The sequence below is a fragment of the Xiphophorus hellerii genome, chromosome 17 (genome assembly GCF_003331165.1).
Source record: "Xiphophorus hellerii strain 12219 chromosome 17, Xiphophorus_hellerii-4.1, whole genome shotgun sequence".
In the NCBI taxonomy this organism is placed as follows: Eukaryota; Metazoa; Chordata; class Actinopteri; order Cyprinodontiformes; family Poeciliidae; genus Xiphophorus; species Xiphophorus hellerii.
Genome location: NC_045688.1, coordinates 18,325,817 through 18,343,884, shown reverse-complemented (window position 1 = coordinate 18,343,884; position 18,068 = coordinate 18,325,817). Strand labels below are relative to the sequence as shown.

The window sequence follows — 18,068 nt, the reverse complement described above, 5'->3', positions numbered from 1 at the left end:
TTTAAATGCGTCGGGTGGTGGACATGCTGGTGTGCTTGAGATCATCTTTTTGCTGCATAAAACAAGTTTACTGGAGTTCTAGGTCACAAAACTTCTATGCTGGGGAATTCATGGCAGTCATAAATTGGACGTTTGCGTGGACATGTCTGGTGGACGTCCGCTTTGAGTTGAACCTCTGCAGAGTAAAAAACGTCCGGGTTTCTGGGGGTCTTTGTGACCGAGTACTCGGTATCGCTCGGTAAACTGCTCAGCAGGAAAAGCATCAGACTCTTGAGAGTCAGCCCAACCAGTCCCAAGAACACGCAACAGCTTGTCTGCCATTTCTTTGCCACACTAACAGGTGTACCAGGCGCCAAACTAGCTTGTAAAATTTGCTGAGCTTGGGAAATTGAGAACTTTTTTTTACGAGAAATGTAGGCAATTTGTACGCTTGACAATAAAATCTCCACCATCCATGGACAGTGTCCGCGGAGTCATCATACACCTGAGTGTGTGGTAGCCTTAAAGCCGCAGAACAGACCACGCCATCACACTGCCACCACCGTCTTTTATTTCCATATGTTTTTTTTTCTAGAAGCTCGACTTATAGTGAACCAGATGCAGCCAATGTTCCACTAAGTTCCAGTGGGGAATTTTACTTCTTCCCAAAAGTCAATGTTGGTTTGGACAGACTTGTGCATGTATTGAAAGATATCATCAATTGAGAAGTGACGTTTTTATTGATTTTAATTTTGATGTCAATATCAGATTATTTCAAACGTTGAAGTACGACAAAAACAGCAAAAAAACTGAAAATGGACAATAAGAGAGATTGGAAATGACTGACTAAATAGAGAAAGCATCAACTGGGCTGTTGAGGGAAAGTCATTAGCAATCTGTGAACATATAAAAAGACCATTGTGCGATATGATCCTGGCCCTCTCCTGGTCGCAGAGCAGCGTCCGAGGGCAGGAACAAAGCCTGAGCAGGAAGGTCACTCAATGATTTCCAGCCTCAACATTTACACAAGCAGCCACCAGTCCGGATGGTGTGATCTCACCAACACACGGTCAACCGGCTCACGCTTTGAACCGCCTAACATAACAAGGAAATGATTCTCATAAAGGAAGCAAGGGTGAACACACACAAACAAACGCACGCATACACACACGCATGCACCCCCACACACACCCTTTCAGTTCTCACTTTCTGGCAGTGTGGGGAAAATTCCTGCTTCCTGCTCTTTTCTCTGATTCCTTTATTTAAAATAGTCTGCTTGTGAAAAACTAATGTGTGCTCAAAATAAGAGGTTCCTTTAGAAGACATAAAACAGGACATTTAAAATTTCATGATATCTGTTGAGTGATTGGTGTATGGCTCACACTCGCCATGATGTAAGTTATTCCATCTTTCAGAGACGCGTTCCATGATAAGGAAACAGCCTTCTTGGAGCTTCTACAAAGGGAAGCATGAAACCCCAGAGACTGATGGGAAGTCTGTGCCTATAAACATACAAAGGAGGAAATAGACGCATCACAAGCCAGAAAATTGCTCTCTTCCCTAAAGTGAGATTTAGACTGATACCACTAACCACTGGCTGTAAACAACTAATTCTGACGTTAAAAAAATCCCCTTCCATTTTAGTTATTTGACCTTAAGAGGCAGGCTTTGTGAACAAAACACCTAATATGACCCGAGAAGATCATGAATCATTTCCTCCCACTTTTCTCCTCATCGATTACTTGACAGCATGGGAGATTTGTTTGCTCACAGCTGAAAGGGAAATGAGGTGAGCTGTCAGGTTGGTCACTTCACTGGCCTCCAGGCCAGGAAATAAGTCTGCTCCTATTTAGTTTTAAAGATTTGCCGGACATGAAAATAAAACCAGCTTATCTAGCGATGTCCAAAAACACATCATTTATGGTGAAAACATTTTTAGGAGCCATTGACGATGCTTAGAAGCAGGGTGACAACTACAGCCAACGGCTCGTGTCAAAGTCCCAGATACCTTCCCACAGTCACTTGCAATTGTTCTCAAAGTATGTGTGGAAAAGTCAAAAGTTCACTAAAATCCTTTAACCAACTCCTTTCTATCTATGGCCCAGTTTTTAAAGTCCCTATTTTCAAGTCACTCTGGGTGTGCAAAACGTAGAATAACTTCAGCACACTGCCAGTTAGCTGACTGTGCTAAGGCACCAACTTTTTTCTTAATTTACGAGAAATGCATTTAGAAATCACTAAAACAAGACATTTCCAACGTGGAAACTGAAAGGGCCCCACCCTTCACTGTTGGTAAGGAAAAGTTGTTTTAAAACTAGTTTGAAAGCTAGAAGTATATTTGTTAAACAGGCAGGCTACCAGAGCTGACACACCTCAAACTTTAACTAACTCCATTTGGTCAGTATGAAGTCAAGGACTGAGGGAATAAAGGTTATCAAAAGTGAGAGTTTTCAGCATGTTTAGGAATTGCTTTCCATGCGTAACCGCAAGAGCCAAACAGCAAATATGTAGAATATAAAAGCAAGTTTTCTTTCTGAGAGTTTTGCTTACGTTGGTTTCACCATAACATTATATGTACTAAAACAGCAAAAATCAACATTTAGTTTTTTAAGAAGTCTAAAAAGCTTTTTAAAAACCCACCTCAGAATTTTCATTTTTGAAACATTGTTACACTGGGCAATGGGTGTCATTTTACAAGTGCCAGTATAATAAAATAATAGTCTATGAAAATAGTTTTACAGTCACCATGGTACCAGCAGAACCAGCCTAATTAAATTTAATGACAAATGTCAAAATGATTTAAAACTGAAGCAAGATAAAGTTTGGAGGATTTTTTATTTTACTTATTAAATGTAACATCCAGAGGATATGAATAAAAACGTAGCATCTTGTCCAGCCTTGGAGTTGGATTGATCCCTTACCTTATTTCTAAATTTATCAAAGCCTTATTTATTCTCGTATGACTTTCATCCTAAACCACATCACACAGCGCCTGTGTGGAGCCTGAAACAATGTTCTCTACTCGAGACTTTTTTTTTTCTTTCAAATCTTCCAGACAGACTAGCAGAAACGGGCTGAGAAGATCAACTCAATATTTCATTTTACTTTCAGGCGCCTCTCCGCTGGTGTTGCTTGGGCGACAGTTGAGGTTGCTTTCTACTTCCTGATGAACCGTCTCCTACTTCCTCTCCCCCAGCAGTCGCGCTGTAACAGCTGCATCCCTCTGCTGTCACCTCGCACCGCCACATCATCTGCTCCTGCTGCCGTTACTGATTTATTTTCCATTTTGGAGGTTTGATATGAGCAATTGAAAAATTGCACAAGAACAGATTTCCGGATGAGATTGATGTAATAGTTACTGTAAAGTAAAATTAAACCAATGTTTTTGCAGGTTTTACAAAACTTGCAACTATTTTCCACCCCGTAATTCAATGATCTGTGATTTGCATTTCCTTTCTAGCTGCTAAATCTTTTTTTTTCTCCCTAGTGTGGACTGAAATGACTCATTTTTAGAATATTTCACTGATAGATTCAAAGCTGGGAGTGTGCTCCTGTTTCCAGAAGTGCATAAAGAGGAGTACCGGAGTGAGGGGATCTGTAGCGGAAGTCCTCCTTGGTGAGGAGAAGCAGGGCCTTGCCGTTCATCTGGAAGGTGCCGCTGGTGATGGGCCGCAGCGCAAACTCCTTCTCGGCCCACCGCAGCCACTGAGCCACGTCTTCCCGGCTCCAAAACACTGGCTGCAGGCCTGAAGGTGGAGAACGGAGAAGAAGTCAGAGTTTGGGGGAGACAGCGACAAAATGGAGAAGAAAGGAAAAGAAAAGAAAAGAAGAAAAACGAGTCGAGTGTTGAAGAAGCAGACGGGTGGGGAGGCGGCGGTGGTGCTGGAGGCGGAGGAAGGAAGAAAGAAGGAAAGGCAGGAAGGAGAGCGCGGGGAAGGGGGAGGGCAGGGAGGAAGGACGCAGTAAAAAGGATATTGATGAAGTGGAGATAAAAGCCGAAAGGAGGGAGTGATTACGGGAATGGCAGCAGAGATAAAGAAAAAAAAAGATGAAGGGGGAGACAGAGTGAGAGGGAGAAGAGGTTAGAATAAAATATTAAAAATGATAGGTTAGACATAAAATTGCAGAATGAATCAGACAGGAGGTGCTGAAGAAAAAAACTCAACATGTTTTTAAATATATATATATGTATATGTATGTGTGTGTGTGTGTGTTACAATACACTTTGCTGTTTTGTTCTGTTAACCCTGAAGACGCACGTTAGCGGATGGAAGGTTGATTGGTTTGTTTTCAGAATGAGACACGCATGACAGGAAAAATGAGCGGAGGAAACAAATCAAACAGTCGCTTTTTGTCAGGATCTGTGTTTTTCTGTGTTTATTTAGAGTTTTCTGTGTCCTTAAGTCTCTTCGTTGTCCTGTCCTCCCCTTGATTGTTCCCAGGTGTGTCTCGTCTCTGTGATTACCCTCCTGTGTATTTAACTCCACCTGTGTTCCTTGTTCCTCGTCGGGTCCTCGTCAATTATTCGTCAACGTCAATGTCTAGTCTGTTCGTCGTCGGTGTGTCTCTGTGCGAGCTGCCGTGTTTCTGGACTTATTTATAATTAAAAATCATCATTTTCATCTGACCTGGGTCCGCTGCGCCTGCCTCACCACCAACACCACACCGCTTCATGACACTTTTTATTTCCCTTCTTCACACCTCGTGTTTCGCTCACTGGCCAGGGAACAAGAGTGTAAGAAAATCTATTATAACGACCGAGAAGTATTTACAGTCACCTGAAAAAGTACAGAAAATACTCTGTTAGGAGAAAACTTTATGACCCTGCTGAAAAATGTGGTTCATGGAGGAATCTCTCATTTTAAGTAAATTATTAAACAAATTGCTCAAATATTCTGAAAACCTGTTTATTTCCTTGTCCTGGTTTTTGATTTTGCTGGTTAAATGTCTAAAAGTGGAGAACAAACAGAAAAGCAGGATGAGTATTTAAAACAGCTTAAAATAAAAAAGTTAAATAATCGTCTCTTTTCTACTAAACAATCACATCCTTCCTACATTTTCTACAAACATTAGCACTGTTTTACCTTGGACAATTTGAAACAAGGAGCGTGAGCCGTGTTGCAGTAAGCACATGAATTAGAAAATTCCAGTGTTAAATTAAGTGAAATTCTAGAATATAGCGTATATGTCCAAACTGCTAGAAGCTTTTTCAGGTCCCTCTTTTGTCCATGTAAAACAGTAGCATGCAGCTAGGCTGTCTCTCTCCTTTTCAATGTGTTTTCTGTTGAATGTAGAAGAACTCCAAACAACTCCAGTTTGACTTCTCCACTAATTCATAAAAAAAACTTTCGCAGGCATTTTTATGAACATTTGTAGCTGTAATTTATCAAAAATGCTTAACTGTCTAGAGAGTTATCTAAAAAAAAGAAAGAAGCTAAAATCTCTCATTTAATTGTATTTCCGAAGACAAGTTGATGCCAACAAAACTTGGACCATTCATAAAACCAAAATAAAACCAAGCAATGGGTCAACCTATTGTTAAATAATATTGATAGTCAGGAAACAACATTTTATTACAGTTGACTATGAGCAGATGGTGTTAGAAATGTCGACAAGGTGGGTAGAGATTGCCTCATGGTTGGTTCGAAACATCTTGAGAGCGCACAAAATGGTGACAGAAGCTAAATGACACTGATCGACAAGGTCTGGACCCTCGGCTATTGATAAACGGTTGGCTCCTGGAGGCGTGGACTCTGATGAGGTTTAAGATTTTACCCAGTCACTACCGTTTGGTCATGACGTACGAAATATGACAATTCTATGCTAAATTACCTGTGCTGTAAACAAGCAATCTCCACTGCGAAGAAAGAAGTGCCAAGCTGAACGAAATTAATGTTTGGGAACGTGACCAACACAGACTGAACATCTTCGTTCACTTCCTCCGCTGCCATTGCGAAAACTACCTTACAGTACTAAAACAGCACAGAAAATTGACATCATTCACAACTCCTTCTGTTTGCTGATTGACCAGGTAGAAATTCCACCAGAGAAAGCCCTGACAGAGCACTGACGGAAGAATCAAGCAGAATTGATTAGGAAGGCATATAAGACGTTGATCTCTTCCACGGTCTTGGCGTGACGCTCAGGAGAAGCACGGAAAATGTCATTGTTGGACAAGGAGGAAGCGAAGGGTTGTCCTGTCAGACTGTCAATTTCCGAAACCACACGCACAAAAAAATTGTAAAACGCATGCGGGGTCAGTGCAACACCGCCAGACCGTGGGGTCCAAGTAACTCCGTCTCTTAAAACAACGGAAGGACTAAATAACTGTTTGAAAATTAATATTCATTATTTACTTAATGCTTCTGAAGTTCTTCCTAGAAAATGTTGCTGCATTTTTTTATTGCTACACCCTTTGCAATGAAGTCACATACCTAAATTTTAATAAATAATAATTTAAACTTTATGACCTTTTTTGTTTGTTTTTGCCTCAAAGATCATTATTGAAAAGATCTTTGGTTAAAATGTCAAATGTTTCCAAATCGACCACCAAAAGCATTCAGCAACTGATTTTTGGCCTGCATTTATGCCAGTCAGCATGCGATACTGCCGCCTCATCATATCACTCTTCTCTTGCTGGAACTTGATGATCTACAGTATGACTCAGGCTCACCTCCCTTTTCTTTCCTGTATCCTCTTCTCTGTTTCGCACAGGTGAAACCAAACCGCTAAGCGTGCGTCGCTCTGATCAGGCCGTCCACGACGCCCACACCGAGCACAAGCCGCTCGTTTCTTACGCCCGACTTATCGGACAGACTCGAACACTTCCTCTGGGAGTCGGACAGCTGTTATCTTTGGCCGCCAATGTCACTTGTCACACGAGTAATAAGAACCGTGTGTCTGCTTCCACTCCCTCCCCCTCGCTTTCCGCTCACCCCGACATGTCAAACAAAGGAAGTTTTCAGAGAGCAATCGATCTAAAATGACACTCTGTCCAGATTGTCAGATTTCTGTTTCTTCCCTTTCCTTCTAGTCCTCTATATTCAGTTGGCGATAAGCCAGGAAGAGTCGAGGTTATCTGAAGCACAGCTCTGACCCTCAGCCTGTCGTCTGAGGAAGGTGTCTGCAAATGGGATTAAGGTGCTTCACAACAACAAGGGTTGTGAATAAAAAAATTTTAAAAAGTTGGATCCTATTTTCTTGGTGGGTTTCTGCTTCATTGACAAAATCAGCTCAGCACAAGTCAAATTTGCCATCAAAATGCGTCAACCTTGTAGCTTTCTGTGCCGGAAAATAGAACCACGGCAACTGTGATACAGCTGAATGCATCCCCGACTTATTAATATTGAATCAAGTTGCCATCTGCACGACGTGCACCAGCTGTACTTTGGTCTCCCGTGGCCGAGTTGTGAGAGCGGTGAAGCCGGGGCGGGCAGAAGTGAAGCTCAGGTCAAGAGGTCACGGCTGCGGTATGCTCTCTCCAGGGCCGGAGAGCCGTTCCGACTGTTCCAAAAGCCCTGTGAGATCCGGTCTGCCGGCCTCGGCCATCTGCACGGGGGCCGGAGGAGGAAGCAGCGAGGGGAGCAGAAGGAGTGAGGAGGAGGAAGAAGGGGGCCCAAACAAACGTGTCCCACAACGCTCTTTGGCAGGAAGTAATCCAGCGTGGGCTCCTTTTCAGCACAGGAAGCTTCCTGTGGCAGGGTTAGAGAGCAGCGCAGGGAGGTTCAGTAACTGACAGCGGCACAGAGACGAAAAAAAAGGAAGAGAGGAAACAGAAAGGAAAGTGTGGTGAGAGCAGCAGCGGATGGTGCGTCAAGACAATAAATTGAGGCAGCGTGGATAAAACAGCAATAGGACTAAACAAATATGCAAGAAGAGGAAGGAAAGGCACACAGGAAGGGAAACGGATAACTAATCCGGAGAGCAGATCGAGTTTCCAGAGCCGGACGTCATGTCCAGTCTCCAATTCCTTCCTTAACTTATTTCTGTGGCAACTTGTGTTTATTGTAGGATCTAATCTGCACAGTAAGCAAAGTCCACAAGGGGGATCAGACCATAAAACAGGTTCATGAAAAGTTCCTTCATAACAATATGTAACACTGCTATATACAGTGAATAGATCCTAACATTTACATGGACTTGGGGAGTGATGATGCCAAATTCACAAGCTGTCAGTCAATGTGAACATTTAGAATGGCTTCCAATATTAAAACAGAAATTGTTTTTATTTTGTCACCAAGACCGTAAACCAAGTATCTTTTTCTTTTTCAGTCTTGCCGGCCCACATGTCCATAATAGATGCTACATACAAAAGACTTCCTGCTTCATGGAGCTTCATGGAGCAGCTATTGGGCAGTATAGAAATTATAATAATCCAAGCAACAGATTGTTTCTAGTAACAGACATCACTGATAACTTTAGGAATACACTGCGTCGGCCAAATGTGCTACAGAAACCATAAATAACCACTAAAAATAAAAGTTTTGGTTCTGAAATGTCCTGATGAACACTACAATATAGGAAACAGCCCACTCCACTACGCCTGTTTAGTTTGAATTCTAGTTTGACTTCACATGAAGTAAACTCTGGTGCGTTTTAGTGTACATGTGAACGCCAAGTGGACCGTAGATCGCTTCAGATGCAGGAAGTGAACTACACCGCAAACGAGGGAGTCCAGCCCTCGCAGGAGAAATGACTCATGATCTTTTTCCAAAGACAAAAGATCCTACAACCACTTAAATTTCATGCCAGTCCATTTTTTTCATATTTCGTGAAGAAGGAAGTTTCAATCAGTGTCTTTATTAGAGGCAGGTTTTTGCATTGTTTCCTTCAGTCATTCTTGGTGCAGCGCCACCACAGGCAATGGAGGGAACAGGTTCTCCAAAGGGTTTGGTTCGTTTTTACACAGTACAGTGAGAAAGCAAACTGCACCAGATGAAAATGTAACATGTTCTAGTTTTGCTCTCCAATCGAACCAAGTCTACCAGACTGTCAGGTGTGAAAGCATCCTAAAATGCTGATGGTAGAAGGTTGATCTTGTGTCTGTGTTGATTTGGCCATATGTTTTAGATCATTCGTCTGCTAAAAGGTCCAAAGATGACCTATTTTTAGTTTCCCACCCAAAGCTACCAGGTCTTTACTTAAAGATCCTGATATTTTCAAAGGTTTATGATGTGATGCCTTCTGGAATGGAATATGCTTTATAGATCCCTAAGGGGAAATTGCTGATTAGTTGACAAGCTACCCAAGCTGATGATGTTTACAGGGCTGCTCCACAGCAGGACAGATCCTCCACCATAGTGACTTTCTTTCCCACCCACCTGTATATTTCAGATAAAACCAAGGAACAGTTCTGTTGAAGTCCCAGTAGGCATTAGAAGACACACATAAATGTCCCGGACACGGGGGAGCAATCGGTTTGGGAGTTCTTGCTTGGTTTCAATTAACTAATCTGGGCAGAACTTTTTTTCTGTTTTTATTGTGTCTTTTGTCAGGATGTTGAAGTGGGCTTTGTTACTACGGTGATGTAAGGTGCCATGGGGGAGAAGCATGTGGACTTCCTCAAGGTCCTCCACCAAGTTTCTTGTGTAGAACTTAATGCGGTCCCTGGAATGAACTTTGTTGTTTCAACTAACATAAGCATATAGACCTTTATACTCATGACAGTAGGACAGAAAATGTACTCTTTAACAACCAGCTGGAATGCTAATGGTTGGAGACCTGGTGACCCCCAAATGTCACCCTTTGCTGCAGTGAGCTTAGAAGACTCTATTTTCCTTTACCATCCTCCTCCCTATGTGCGGTGGAAAGATAAACTAGGGTCTCCACAGTGTTTGTCACAGCTCCGGTTGTTTAAAACTTTTTAATTATTGCTCTGACTCTATATGTGGGCGAGTATTTATCCCCTTGTAGCCATTTCCTGACTTATGAAGATAAACACATATCTGCCGAACATGAATGACCGAGAAGAGACTCCGGGTTACGTCACATTTCCACCATAGAGAAACAAGAAGTCATAGATAACTAATTAAAAGTTTGTAGACACTTTGATGAAGTTAACAAAGTGCTTCAGTTACATTTGTTGTATGGAAGTTGTAATGGATGTCAGGAATCTGTCTATTTAAAATCAATTACGAATTTAAAACCCTGAACAGTAAATATTTTGGGAATCTTAACATTAAAGCCACTGATGGGGAGGAAAATGGAGGGCATGGTCATTTAACAGAGGAGGAAGAAGAGCACCTTCTGTCCTAACGTGCATTCAGCACATTCACACACTATTTGGTGCTGGTGAATTTGCTCTGTCTGTTTTCTGTTACAAACTCTGAACCAGATTTGTTGCATGTTGCAGGAACAAAAATCAATTTCAAGACTTCCGTTTCATCAGGCTCCCTGCTGAACACATCTCAGATTAAAGAGGTTCATGAATCTGTATACATATCTGTGTGACTGTGTGTGGGGTGCGCATCGGGGTGTGCGTGTGTGTGTGTGTGTTTACTCTGGGAAGAGGAAGAAAAAAACCCTCGAGCACGACAGCAGCAGGATCCCAAACCCTCGACTAAACCGTGGGCTCCTAATCCTCTCTGATGACACATAATTTTCACTCTGTGGTTTCTCAGGCCCCCGCTAATGCTTGCTAACACACATACACGCACGCAGCTCTCAAGTTGCCAAGGCAACTCATAAGCGATTGGGATGAATGGAGGGAAGAGGAGGATGAGATCATCGGTATCTTGTTTCGTTGTTGCGGTACAGAAGCCGTTAACTTCCCCTCTCAGTCAGATGAGTTAATGAGGTCCGTTCTGCCCGGCAAGGTCCCGTCCAATACCGTGACACCAGTCTCACCCGCCCCACTGCCGCTTGTTTTTGTTACCTTACAAGAAATCTTCAAGGTGTGAACTTCAATATTTTTAATAATTTGCCACTGATGAGCAATAATTTTATTATTAATTGATTTGTATTGCTGGGAAACTAGCTCTACTATATCCTCCAATAAGAACCGGTGCTGGTTTTTAAATACATTTGTAGTTTTGGTCACTTCATACATAAATACCTAATCTGGACTAATCGGACTATAGTTTGTTCCTGTCGTGGCGATGCTTCATACTCCTGTTGACAACTGAATATTTTGAAGTAAGAAAGTGTGTTTGTTTTTTTACCCCAAGTTGTGGCAGCAATAGCTTTTTTTCCCTGCCATGTCAAAAGACGGGTTCTGTAGGATCGGCCAACTTAAAAGATTACGTTTAAGTTCGTATTAAGCTAGCATTCCTTTGTAGCTGTTCTGGTGCTGTATATTGATCAGAAAACATGTAAAGTTTTCCCAACATTGTTTGTTGAGTCATGCAGGTGCATCATATTGTTCAGGGTTCCATTTCCTTTTCTAACGTGTGAAACTGGAACTAAATCACAGATTAATGGGATGTGAAAGTCAGATCAGATATTATTTTCAAGCCCCAGACTCCAGGTCTTGGTAAACACACACATAGCCGATACATATCCATCTCAGACTGAGAATTTCTCCTTATCCTGACCTGGATGAATAATATCCAAACTGAGAAAACTCAAGGTTACTTAGTCATCCGCCTCTTGAGTAAATATTACTCCATTTCTCGCAGCCCAGAAGTAGGCGGACATAAGTTTTACTGTCTCCATCGAGAAAAGGCTTTTCTTTCTTCAGACAGAGAAGGAGGGAGAAAGGAGGTGACCCACTAACACCCTGACTCAGAAACATGAGGGGATGAGAGTTGCACATTTCCTAACTTTAGTATATACTTAGCATTCATCTTCCCGTGCTTTGTGCGCATTAATTCCCTGTCAGGTGGGTGTGGCAGGGAAAAAAAATCCCTGTCCACACACACACACACACACACACACACACTTTTACTTTTCAGTCAAAAGTTCCCGCGCCCCCACCTCAACCCTCCCATACATCCTGTGTTTCCTCCACCGGCATGCACGTGCTTGTCCCCGTCCTGCTAAACTGGACTCCATCCAGTCAAAACAAACATAAAGCAGCTCATCAATCACACTGAACTTTTATGGCCAGGAAGTAGCGCGACCTGTTTTTGATAGTAAGCTGTTGAAAGTGGGAGCAAGCCGACTCTTGTACAGTTGGTTCCTGAATCCAGCGCCAACTGCCACTCTTCTGTTTTCTTCGCAAGCCAATTTTTTTTTTCCCTCTTCCCCTTAATTTTTTTTTTTTTTTTTTTTTTTGAAATGCAGCAACTTCAAAGGAGGCTGGTAACCAACACACCTGTGCACAGGTCATTTAATACTGCTCTTCAGGTGAACAATGGGCAGTTAGTATTTAAAGTAGGGTAACGCTTACATTGATCTTATCTAATGCAAATATGCATCTAGGCCTAAAATAAAACCTTCTGTTGGCAAAACATCGATACAATTTGTATCAAATGTAACAATTTAACTAATACGGAAATGATGTTGGATGCATATTGGTGATATAAAACGGGTTTCTTGGAAAGAACCGCTTGGTTTTATCTCCTGTTCCTCTAAGTAGCGAGCTATTGGGGAGCAAATTTGTAACATTTGTTACATTTTCAGCTGGCATGGTTCACTTTCACACTGATCTGCATCAAATGAATCTAACTCTTTGAAAGTCCTGTTCCCCTGCTCGCTTGTGATGGTGCTGCACCAAAAACTCTGAAGAAGACACTGAACGCAACTTCCTTCTTCACCAAATCTAAACAAATATGAAGTGGCGTCAAGGTTTTAGCAGTGGTAGGATTTCTCTTTTGTCTTTGCAAAAGGCAATGAGTCATTTCTCCCGCTAGCAAGAGACTTGTGTGTTTGATTTTGGTTGTATTTACCCAGAATGCCCTGCGTTATAGTCCGCTTCCTGCTTTTGGAGCGGTTTTCGGTCCACTAGGTGTTAACTCAGGTATTCGAATTGCTTCAGAATTCACTTCAACCAAACAGAGACGTAGATTTTAAGGCGGACCACAGTTCGCTTTTTTGTTCCACATCAGAGTTCGCTTGCGCATTCACACTTCCCCAAACAAACCAAACTTTACAGGCAAACACACTAAAGTTGAATTAAAACTAACCAAACAGGGCTGGTGTGAATGCACCCTAAAACTCTCCTATCTGCTTTTCTGTAATATATTCTCTTTCCAAGTATGTTTTTTTTTTCCTTCTTCTTTTTTGTGGAAAGCTTTCATAAAATGCCAGAAGCGTGAACTTACATTGTTGTAATCGTGGAATACTGAAACAAAGCACTGAAAGTCAAAGAAATGTCCAATGTATTCTGGAATGTCAGGTTCTGACTCAGACCTTCTGGGATAGTCGGTCTGTATTTCTGAGAAATGTAACTCCACCTGGACTCTTAGCGACGCAGACGGCTTCAACAAAGACTTATCAACTTGGTGTGCTCAACTGTCCAGAATAAAGTCTCTGTGAAGCTAAACTTAAGATTGTAATTGGTTTGTATCAATGTCAGTTTAATAGGGTTGCCAATTTCGCCAAGCAAAGTGCAATCTTTATGAAATCAAAGAGGAATGTTTTCTGTAATTCCTTTAAAGGTTACAAATCGTTTAACCATCTTCTCTTTCATGTCCCAGAAGCTAACTGCATTATGATTTCGGACTGAGTGGCAGTGCTAATCTTCAGCTGTACATTATTGTCAAACTTTAGGCAAGTTACAAGTTCTATCAGGTTGCTACGTTAATTCCACATAAAGTTACATTTAATGTTTTCTGCTTTAAAAGCTACATTAGCCTGTGACAGGACTAGCCAGGCGTCGCTTACTCGTACAACGGCGTACCAAAGGTTTCTAACTGCACACTGATGATTTATATTCAACCAAATCAGTATGCTATTTGATTTGTACTGCAAATCAGTATGCTATTTGCAGTACACCAACTTGTTAAGTATTTGTTAAAGCTGTCTGTCACTAAGAACTGGCATGTAGCTACATTTGTGAGAAATATAGTCTCTGTTTATCCTGAAGACTTTAAGTCAGAGCAAATTCCATGTACAGAAATTATTCTATTCTAAGGCTGAAAAAATATGGTGGAGGTAAATGACTTTTTTTTTTTTGCCAGTATATTCACAATATAAATTTACAATATGATTTTATCACGAAGCACATATTTAAGACCTGAATTGAGCCCAAACTGGTTTCTCCATATGATTATTTTATGTTTAACATTAGTAGTAGTAGTTGTGGTAGTCATGGTAAACAAACACAAAATGCCGTCTGTGTTAGATTACATTAGATTCCTGCTTAAATTGTAAAATATTTGCAGATTCACCTATTAGCAGATTTTTCTATTGAACGCATTTCTAAATTATTTTTATATTATTTTAATAATTTTATGTTAAAACTGTAACAGCTTGTCAAACGAAACGACTCATGATCTTGAAATGACTAATTTTTCGCAAGCCAAATTTCTTACATTGTCCACTCCTGCTGCATTTCTTAGCTTCTCACACAGGTTTCAGAGGCACACATGTTTTATCTTTAGTTTTTTAAAACTATTGAAGCGTCAAAAATGTGCTACTCTTCTTTGCGCTGATGTTTCTTTGAATTTGAATAATCTTAATCAAGTATGCTAATTTTATTTTAAAAAGTAATAGATAACACTTTATTAATCCCCAAAGAGGGGAAATTTTGCTTGTTCCAGCATAGCACACAAAAAATTTAAAATAAGTAAATAATGGGCGTGCCGTGGTGGCGGAGGGGTTAGCGTGACCCACATTCAGAGGCAACGTGGCCTCGACGTGGCTGTTGCGGGTTCGACTCCTGGACCCGACGACGTTTACCGCATGTCTTCACCCCTCCCTCTCCTTCCCCCTGTCCTGTCAGCCTACTTTGAAAAAGGGACACTAGAGCCCACAAAAAGACCCCTTGCGGGGCGATAAAAGTAAATAAATAAAGTAAAAAAAAAAAAATTAGTATTATACTAATTATATATATCAATATTATACATAATATAATATACATTATATAATATTATACATATATACAGTACAGACCAAAAGTTTGGACACAACTGTGTGTCCAAACTTTTGGTCTGTACTCAATACAGACCAAAAGTCTGTATTGAGTACAGACTTTTGGTCTGTACTCAAAAGTCTGTACTCACTTTTGAGTACAGACTTTTGTACTCAAAAGTGAGTACTGTACTCACTTTTGAGTACAGTACAAACTCAATACAGTTTGTACTGTATTGAGTACAAACTTTTGGTCTGTACTCAATACAGACCAAAAGTTTGGACACACCTTCTCATTGAATTCAATGAGAAGGTGTGTCCAAACTTTTGGTCTGTACTGTATATATAATGTAACTAATTATATATATTAGTGTAATATCTTGTATTATACCTTGTACTCATGTTTTTGTCTTTGAGAATTCAACCTCACCCCCCATTTTGCTCCTCTCCTTGTCTTACTTTCCACTTTTGATGTTGCTATCTGGTATTTTCTTCCGAGAATCAACGAAGGCCCCGGTTTCTGTTCGCACCAGCACAGGCATGCCCAGTGCTCATGAACGATCATGCAAACTTTGCTAAATTGCATTTATGAGCAGAAAACGTTTTCAGTTTGGACCCTGAAGCAAGTCCAACTAAAAGGTTCCTGCCAAGCCGAACTGTGGGAAATCCAGTCTGATGAGGAAATGAAAGCGGAGACGCAGAACGTCAGTCCTTAGGCTGGTTTTGATGGTTTCGACTCTTCAAAGTGTCAAAATCTTTTTTTTGGGTGGTGGAAATGTCCTTGAAGTCTTTTGCTGCATAAATGACTGGGTGGTCTGTTCATCTCGTCTTTTTCCTCAATCCAAACAAACAAAAACACATTACTTCCGATGTGGCAGGGAAGAGCCACAAGATCCAGAGTGTCTGGGAAGCACATGGAAGGAATTCTATGAAACGACGTTTAACAACAGGAAGAGAATTTCCAGTTATTGCAGCTTTAGTTGCATTTCCTATAAAAGCGTAAAATCACCGCACCAGAGATGCTTGCGTGCATAGCGGGGTGTATGTGTGCGTGTGTGTGTGTGTGTGTGCGCTTTGTGATGTTATGAGAACAGCAGGCCCACCACCCCCACGTCAGAAGCGCCATGTGGAGTGCGTCGCGAACAGGAAGAGAAGGGGGCTGCGCTCAGCTTCGTTAGCCTGTGTGAGAACAGTTTCCCTTTCACAGGAGAAAAAAAAAAGAAGTTACAATACACACACACACACACACCCACACACACGCTCACCCCAACACACATGCACATAACAACAACAACATTTATTCAGGAAGCAACGTCTGCCCACTCAGGAAATTCCTGAGGACAGAGCTGCTTCCAGGGGCCGGAAATTTCCCCTCAGAAAGACCCAACAAACACTACACACACACACACACACACACACACGCACTTCTTTTACACCAGCTCCCCCACAGTAAAACGGCTAATAGACCATAAGAAACAGCGGCCAAAGGAAGCTGAGGAGGTGGTGGGGCATGCATACAGTCTACACCTACACTACCTCTGGCAAGCTTTCCACAAAGACACAAGATTCACTCACACTCATCCACCCACGCATACAAGCATGCACAGTGCAAACCCAGCTGTGAGCTCACACACACACACACACGCACGCACACACAAAAACCAAGGAAACTAGCCTTGTTTCCATGGACATAGATTTTTTATTTTTTTTTTAAACCGTCCTGGAAGATTATTCCCTTCCACCAGCCGCTGCTCTTTTTGCATTCCGTGTTTACTGTGCATCGGGAGCATCACTCAGTGACGCAGGTCTTTAAATAATTCATCTACTTCTTTGTTGTTTTTTTTTTTTTTAACTAAATGCAACTCACTCGTGGCACGTTCATGGCCCATGACGGCGCATTGACCAACAAACCCAGTTCACGACCGAATTAGAACCCGACAAATTCAGCTGATGAGAGTTTGTGTGAGGAATCTTTTAAGAAGCCAAGTTATATTATGTGGGACAAATTGTTCCTTCGGTAGTCAATTCAATATTACTTGCCTTAAGGTTTCTAGTAGGGGTGGGAATCTTTTACTATCTCACAATTCGATCCCGAATTTTGGGCTCACAATTTGATTCAAAGTCAGTTATTCGTATTGATTTCTGCTTTTATCTATAGGTGTCCAAAGGATCCTCATCATCTATTTCAGTGTGCTTTACGAGGCAGAATGACAAATGGAAACATTAACATATCTTTTTCACATTTATTAAGTTTTAAATATGTACAATATGTTAAAAAATGACCAATACCAATGTTAATGCTGATATATCATGAGTTCCTAATATTTGTTCTGGATTTTAGAAAAATCCAGGTCTTCAGTTCCTCCATAGCCTTTGCAGACTTTGATATCCATCTCATCGCACAATATGAAAAGTCAATTTTCCATTCCTGGCCTTTTCAGTTTCCCGGTCTGTAATGCAAGGCTGCACATTGCTGCTCAGCTGGCTGAAGGAAGGCTACTACTTTATTGTCCTGGTTACAGCAAGGATAAACTTGGCTGTATGGAAATAATTCCAGTCATAAAAAGGCGGGCAGTCAATAAATGTTATGGATAATGAGAATATGCCTGTAATTATCAGTATTAACAACATCCATCACTATCTACAATAACTCTGAAGAATTTGAATTGACACAAATTACAACATTTAATTTCCCTTTTGGCATCAATAAAGAGCTTCTGAATGTGAATTATTTCAGGAGCAGAAAAAGAATACTGGGATTCTTTTCCAAATAAAAGCAATCTAAGCATTTTGTTTGCAAGTTTTCTGCAGGTACTGTGATTATGAGGACAGGTCATTGCTTTCCAAGGCAATTCCACTCAATTCTCATATCCCTTCACTGGTCCATCTGGGATTTCTTCCATTGAGCTGGATTTTCTCCAGTTAAGTTTCAACCGGGTCAATCAGCAAACAGTTGTGAACGATGACGTTGATTTTCTGTGCCATTTTAGAATTGTAGTCCGCCTGTAGTTTTAACAACGGCAGCAGAGAAAGTGAACGAAGCCATTCAGTCGGTTTTGGCTACGCTTCCAAATACTGAGCAGTAAACATTAGAGCAAGAGGAATGTTTAAGACATTTTATTGCTGGCAACGATGCT

General features: G+C 41.3%; 1 protein-coding gene across 3 annotated transcripts in view; it reads right to left on the bottom strand.

The window, feature by feature from the left end:
• The window catches only part of etv6 (ETS variant transcription factor 6), a 34,615-nt gene that overhangs the window by 7,493 nt on the left and 9,054 nt on the right, over window positions 1-18,068 (bottom strand). For all 3 annotated transcript variants that reach the window (XM_032589160.1, XM_032589161.1, XM_032589162.1), the window contains exon 3: window positions 3,561-3,725. In XM_032589160.1, coding sequence (XP_032445051.1) covers window positions 3,561-3,725 — 165 coding nt within the window. The remainder of the gene's footprint in view (window positions 1-3,560; window positions 3,726-18,068) is intronic.